This window comes from Meriones unguiculatus, chromosome 6 (genome assembly GCF_030254825.1).
Source record: "Meriones unguiculatus strain TT.TT164.6M chromosome 6, Bangor_MerUng_6.1, whole genome shotgun sequence".
Lineage (NCBI taxonomy): Eukaryota > Metazoa > Chordata > Mammalia > Rodentia > Muridae > Meriones > Meriones unguiculatus.
In genome coordinates this window covers 61,168,605-61,175,637 of record NC_083354.1, presented here as the reverse complement: position 1 = coordinate 61,175,637, position 7,033 = coordinate 61,168,605, and the positions used below count along the sequence as shown (strand labels likewise).

Below are 7,033 nucleotides of genomic sequence, written 5' to 3'. Positions count from 1 at the left end.
GATTTTGATGTGAGTTGAATTGAATCTTAAGAGCTGCTTGATAGTCTACCATGTTGGAGGACTGACTTTTCCTGACAGATTTTTGTATTGGGTTGGAAGGCTACATGCAATTAAAGAGAGCACCAAGCACACCATTCTGTTTATAATAGTACATTCAGGTTAAAGTCTGATGTAATTTTCAATTTCTGTGTTTGATTTTATTTATCTCTGTGTACTTCCAAAACATTATGGGGTGAGGTGTCTAATAGAGAATAAATTACCTTTTTGGAAAACATGACCATTAGAGAAGTTAAGGAAGGCACAATCTCTTTGCTAAACTAATCATTGGCATTGAGTGTTAGTCCTACATTTTTAGTTACTCTGGACCAACTCTAAAGCCATTTGACTCCATCTGTGTCAAATCCCAGAAACTTAAGTTATTTTTGCAAATTTGGCATTAATCAGGCTTGGAGAGATGGCTCAGAGGTTAAGACAACTGGCTGTTTTTCCAACAGTTCTGAGTTCAATTCCCAGCAACCACACGGTGGCTCACAACCATCTATAATGAGATCTGGTGCCCTCTTCTGGCATTCAGGCATACATGCAGGCAGAATACTGTATAAATAAACAAACAAAAAGTAAATAAATCTTTAAAAAAATAAACAATTGAAATTAATCCAATCAAGATGATTTCTTTGTGTAAAATGTAAAAGAGATGAAAAATGAGCATCTGGTGGTTCGATAGCTCAGTCTGAAATAGTCGTGTGAGCTTCATTTAGGCCTCAGGATTTCCTCCCAGAAATTCAAGGCAGGAGTTGTGTCTTTGGGAAGCAAACAGGACACCATGGAAAATTTTCCTAGTATTCAATTGATGTCATTTAGGATTGATATGGAAATGACTGCACAAGTCCATTACTGATTATTGGGTTAGATTTGTGTCAGGTGGGAAGATTCTCCATAAATTCTACTGAGATCATTGCAACATTTCATGGGTTGGGGTCCCAAACTGAAGAAAAAGGGAAGGAGGAGCAGAGCAGCATACATTCCTTCCTTCCTGCTCCCTTATATCAGATGCCATGAGAACAGGTGCTTTGAACTCTTGCCACCGTTTCTTTCACAGCAGGATGGCCAATACCCTGGAGTTATGAGCCAACATAAAGTATTATTCTTGTCAGTATCTTGTAGCAGAATTAAGAGAAATAAAGAATACTGTTTACAATGTATCAAACGGTGGATCAGTGTAAACTTAATGTCAGATATCAAGCAAAAGCATTTACTGGAGAAGGTGTGCAGTAGGTTGTATTTTATTGGATAGACAAGAAGGAGGTGTTTTACTAACATATGTCTGCTATGAAAGGCCAGCCTCTGGAGTTGAAGGACTTTGATCACTTTACAGCATGGAAGATGTCTTTGGCCTTGAACCAAGGCACCAATTTAAGCTGAAGCCTCTATAAGAAATGCAGATGGAAAGACATAGAAGATCATGAGCTCATTCTGTGTTTCCATCAGGAAAACTGTAACAGTAAAGGGCAGGACCCACAATCCTATGCTTAGTTTTTTTCATGGTTATACAAAAAAATGAAGTCTCTTTTGCCATAGACAGAATTGAATCACAACTTTATCAGATTTTGTGCAGTCTCTTGTTTCTCTGGGGTCCAAGAATAGTAATTCTGCTTCTTTCCTCAGGAAAATGGAGTCAGACATCTCACAGGCCTTCCAGGAAGTGCTTACCTGCCCCATCTGCTTGGGCTGCCTTACAGACCCAGTTACCACAAGCTGTGGCCACAGCTTCTGTCGGGCCTGCCTCTGCTTTTCCTGGGAAGACCTGCAAGTTCCTGTCCACTGTCCCATGTGTAAGAATCCATCCCAGAAGAAGGACTTCAGAACCAACGTTGTTCTGAAGAAGCTGGTGCACATTGCCAGACAGGACAGCCTCATGAAGTACCTGAGCTCTGAGGAGAATAAGTGTGTGATCCACAAGGAGGCAAAGAGGATCTTCTGTGAGGAGAACAGGGTCCTCCTTTGTCAATTGTGCTCTGACTCCCAGGAGCACAAGGGTCACAGACACTGTCCTGTTGAAGCAGCTTCTGAGGGGCAAATGGTAAGTGATATTTCTGAGAGAACTTGAAAGGTGGAGAGGGGGAGTTTAGGAGAAAACAGGAAGATTCATGTCCAGATTACAGAGAGACCATTGCATTCTCAATGGTGGCATTTTAAAAACAGCTAATGGAGAAAGGGTGACTATAAAATGTAAGCATCTATTGGGAAATCCATTAGTGTAAAATAATTTCTAGTTTTGTAATACATTATGCTGATGTTGGTGGGTAGAAAATTAGGAAATTCACATCTGTAAAAGTTGTATGTCACTGGAGATAAATTACTAAAAGTACATTGGAATTAGCTGGAAAGAAGCATTTGGAAATCCCAGTCAGATTCAAATTACCCAGACTTCAGTCATGCTTACTAATCATGCTACTTGAGTAAACAGTTACTTTGTATTTCGTATTTCTACAGCCTGAAATCTAAAACTCATAGTTATCAAAGTCAGAAAGTAAGAACATGGTGATTTTCAACTTTCTCTAAAGTAACTATTCATTTCTGTCTCTCCATCAGGACTATTCATGTGTTTATACTTGTTTACAGGAGAAACTTCTAAAGCAAATGGCATCTTTATGGGAGAAGATCCAAGAAAATCAAGAGAATCTAGAAGCCAAGAAGAGAATGCCAACACAGTGGTCGGTGGGTATGGGACTGATGCTGAAAATCAGCTTGAGGCAACTAACACTCTTGCAAGCCTGCTCATTCACAAGTTGAGAATAAGGCATGGGCGTTGATACTAGGCGAACCTTTTCTGCAGGCCTCTAATTCAGGGTGTAATATACAATGCTGCACTCAGAAAGCATGGCCTGTCTATGGCAGAAACGTTTAATGAGTGATTTGCCGACAGTTCATCACATTGCATTTGACCCTATGACTGCCCCATGATTATTAAATACCTGCAGATTTTCTTCTTTGAGTGAATGTGTGAATTAGCAATGAATACCTTTTCTTCAGGAGGCTCAGATCTCCTTAAATTGATGAAAATACTTAGAGAAAAGGATGGGTTTGTTTGTGCTATTAATAAAGAATAAATGAATGAAAGAAAATAATTCACATTTCTGAAAAGTGGAGACAGAAAATCAGTGTGTGCAGCACACTGACAGGATGCTACTCGTCGACTTTAAACATAGGAGTCAGTGGAGAGGATAAAATGCTCTGTAAATGTGAACTAGAATGTCCATTTTCCTTTAGGACTATGTGACTCTTCGGAAAGAAATGATCAGGACGGAGTATAGGAAAGGACGTCCAGTCCTCCATGAAGAAGAACAGCAACATATAGAGTGTATGGAAAATGAAGGCCAAGCTCTCTTAGAGAAACTCAGAAAAAGCAAAGCCTTGATGGTGCACAAAAGGAATCAACTAAGAGAAATGTATCGGGAGCTGATGACAACGTCCCAGCAGCCATATGTGGTGCTGCTCCAGGTGAGCATGGAGGAGTGCATGAAAGGGCTTTGTTATCTGAGGCCCCCACTGGGACTGTTACATCTAAGATAGCTGTCTACAGTCCATGCACTTATTGTCAGTGGATTTCCTTTTCACGGATAATCTGGAGACACTAGTCTTTGCCATAACCTTAAAAGAACAAGCTTTTGACAGTGTGTCAGTAGATTCCCTACTAAATATCACATCATTATTTTTTGCTTTTGTGCTTGCTTCTCTGAAATCCCAAATGCAGTTATTCCTGTTACCAAACATTCCAGTGAGCCTCTACTTGAATATTTTGCCTCTCCTTATACACAGTTTACCTAATTTCTTCTTTTTAAACCTGTGTATTTGAGAGTACTTTGGGAAATAGTGGTTTTGACATATGGTCTTCTTTTGTGGTGCTTGCTGGCTTGCAACTCACAGTAGTCATAAGGCCTCAAAACTCTAAATTCTGGAATTATAGCTATGAGGTACCAGCCAGGGGTAAAGTTACAGTTTTGAAGCATTCTTCATAAAAAATATTCCTATGCTTTGTAGACAGGCTCAAGGAAGTCCCCTTTGCAGAGCACACTACAATCATGTTACTTTCACAGTGTAATTTCATTAAGATATCTCCTCTGCTAATCTTGGTTGGCATTATCCTGAGACATGAAAATAAATTTGCAAGGTGGATCAGTTTGATGATGACTGACATTTATCTGAACTTTATAATCAAACATTGAATGCCATTTCTTCAGAAATCTTAACTATTCTTGTTGTCTTTGCAGGACTTGGAAGACATGTTCAGAAGGTGAGTACAGTCATCAGTGCAAGCCAGGATCCTTAAACGAGGCTACAAAATTGACCAAGCTGCCTTAGCAAACTAAAAACATACTTAGATAGGAATAATATTCAATTGCTTGTGTATGAAGTTTGAGATTGGTTTCATGTATATGACATCTGTTCTTTAGCAGAAAGTGCCTTCACTTACTACATCATAGTGAATCAGTGTATACAAGAGGGCTTGGTGATAAAATATCTACATTTGAAATCATAAACCTTAAGGTCCATCACCTTTATTTTCTAGTAGTAGAAGAAATGGCAGAATGCATGGAAAAACAAATGGGTAGCCAGAAGGGCTTCAAAAAGAGCATCTAGGAGGAAACAACCCTGTTTTCTGATCATGATGTCACTATGATATCAGAAAATGCTTGTGTGAAAGATGTTCAGACAAGTGTTTACTTGTACTAATTAGTTGTGTTTTCTGTATGTTTGTGCATGCATGCAAGTGTGCCATTGCACATGCATGGAGTTCACAGGATGACTTTCAGAAGTCAGTCCTTTCCTTCCACCACAGGTTCCTGGGATTGAACTCTAGTTGTCAGGCTTGTGTGGGAAGGGATTTAACTCCTGAGTCATTGTCTGAACTTGGAGTGAGGATTTCTCCTAATCACTGTGATGGTGTCTTTAGCACCAGGCAGATCAGGTGTTCTTCTCTTGCAGGAGTGAGTCAGTGCAGCTGTTCATGCCCCAGGTGATGAAACCAGAGCTCAGTGTCCTGCCCATCACTGGACTGATTGAGAGGTGCAAGTGCTTCCTAGGTGAGTGTCAGCACTGCTGAAATGACCAAAGGTGTCCTTCAACAATGAGATAAGGGTTGTGTATATGAATTTCTACCTCCTCTAAAGGATATGTCATTGCAAGTCACATTTCTAATCGTGTTTATTCATGTGGTCATTTAACAAACAACAAATATGAATATAATGTTGTATGTGACCCAGGATGAAAATATAGTAACAGTTTTTCCTTGAGACATAAGAATGATAATTAATTCAGGACAATCTAAATCATTCTAAGTGTTGGAGTTATTTGATTGTTTTCCCTTAATCACTTCAGCAGTTGAATTTTTTTAAAGTACGTTTCACTTCTTAGTTTAAAAATATATAAAATATAGTGGTGTGCACTTGTAATCTCAACATTAAAATGTGGAGCTGTCAGGATTGCCCATGAGTTTGAGGCTAGCCTGTTTGAAATAGGGAGTTCCAAGGCAGTCAAAAATATATACCAATGCTCTGTATCAAAAAAGATGTTAATAAACATAAAATAACTATATACATGAAGGCATATATCATGAGCAGTAAAAATAAAACAAATGGATAGGTCAAGAGACAGTGTCTTTATTCCCCTGTTAGATCTAAATGTGAATTGTGACTTCATATGGAAAGAGTATCAGAGGAGGCAGGGGTTAAAGCTAGAGAGTTACAACCAGGGAACCACTTCTAATGCACGTTTAGTCTTTACTTGAGTATAAACATGAGTGCTTACATGCAAATAAAAATACCATCATCACTTCTTCTATTTTAGAAATAACTATTAATGGAAACGGGTAAGGACAGTCTTTGCTGCAGACATAGCTGCAATGCACACTACACATCTTCCATTTACTAGGTGTAATGAAAAGCCACCTCTACAGCATCAGCAAATTTTTCATCAGGATCCCATTCAGTTTCTTGTGGAATTTCTTGACTTTGAAGTATTTGAACCACATTTAACCCTTCTAGCCTTAACCTTCTTTTTTGTAATTCAGGCAATCTCCAGGTACCTCTCTCACCTAAGAAGTGTAAACAGTCATTTCAACTAAATTGTTGCCTCTTGCCTCTTCCCACAGTGAACATATTCTTTGGAAATGCAATCTTACTCCATGACAAGATGAACCTATTTGATGTCCTGAAAAGATTCAGCTTTAGCCCTCACCATCAGGAGACATCTGTGGAATCAGCTGGACACTATTTTGCTTCCTGTGGATCACAGAGCTTCTTCTCTAGGAAATATTACTGGGAGATGGATTTAACGGACTCTCCTGACTGGGCTATAGGAGTCTGTGAGGATGACTATTTAACAAATACAAGGCAGCAGACTGAACCTGAGGGTGCATTTCTCCTTGTGTGTGTGAAGAAGGGTAATCAGTACAGTCTCCTCACCACCTGTCCAGTAATTCATCACTATATAGAGAAGCCAGTGGGCCGGGTTGGTGTGTTCCTTGATTGTGAGGGTGGATGTGTGAGTTTCCTGGATGTAGCCAAGAGTTCCCTCATATACAGTTACCCACCTGGCACTTTCAATTACCCTGTCAGACCTTTCTTCTCTCTTGGCGGCATTTTGATAGAAAGCATAATCCAGTACTTTATTGTTGTTTAGGTATTTCCTAATATAATGTTACTTTTTTTGCCATTAAACATTAAAATACTATTAAATATAAAACATGATTAACTATGTTTTCTTTTCTTTGTGTTCCTCATAACCTACCCAGAACACCTTTTTTTTTTCAATGCAGTTTATTCAGGAACCTTGAACAATCATCTGACCCTGGGGAAAGCCAGCCCATAGCTTAAATAGCATCTGGGTAGCCAACCCCAGCATGCCACGTGGGCAATGCAGAGAGGTCCACATACATGGAAGCAAGCCAGATCCTCAGCCTTAGCCAAATGTGGACTTGTTCGTGACAGAGAGCACTCACCATCGGGAAGGTGAAAGGCAGAAACCAGCTCCA

The 7,033-nt window shown here is 39.5% G+C and overlaps 1 protein-coding gene across 1 annotated transcript; it reads left to right on the top strand.

Annotated features, from left to right (window-relative positions):
• The first annotated feature begins 1,669 nt into the window (after positions 1–1,669).
• Positions 1,670–6,681, top strand: LOC132654850 (tripartite motif-containing protein 43-like). The gene is made up of 6 exons (XM_060386132.1): positions 1,670–2,080; positions 2,623–2,718; positions 3,271–3,501; positions 4,272–4,294; positions 4,987–5,084; positions 6,152–6,681. The coding sequence occupies exons 1-6, from the start codon at positions 1,670–1,672 to the stop codon at positions 6,679–6,681; spliced, it is 1,389 nt and encodes a 462-aa protein (XP_060242115.1).
• Positions 6,682–7,033: the final 352 nt, after the last annotated feature.

Excerpts from the sequence above, each read along its gene's own strand:
- LOC132654850 (XM_060386132.1), top strand. The coding sequence starts at position 1,670 with ATGGAGTCAGACATCTCACAGGCCTTCCAGGAAGTGCTTACCTGCCCC. Across the intron at positions 2,081-2,622 it reads CAGCTTCTGAGGGGCAAATG|GAGAAACTTCTAAAGCAAAT; the intron begins GTAAGTGATATT and ends ACTTGTTTACAG. Across the intron at positions 5,085-6,151 it reads GAGGTGCAAGTGCTTCCTAG|TGAACATATTCTTTGGAAAT; the intron begins GTGAGTGTCAGC and ends CTCTTCCCACAG.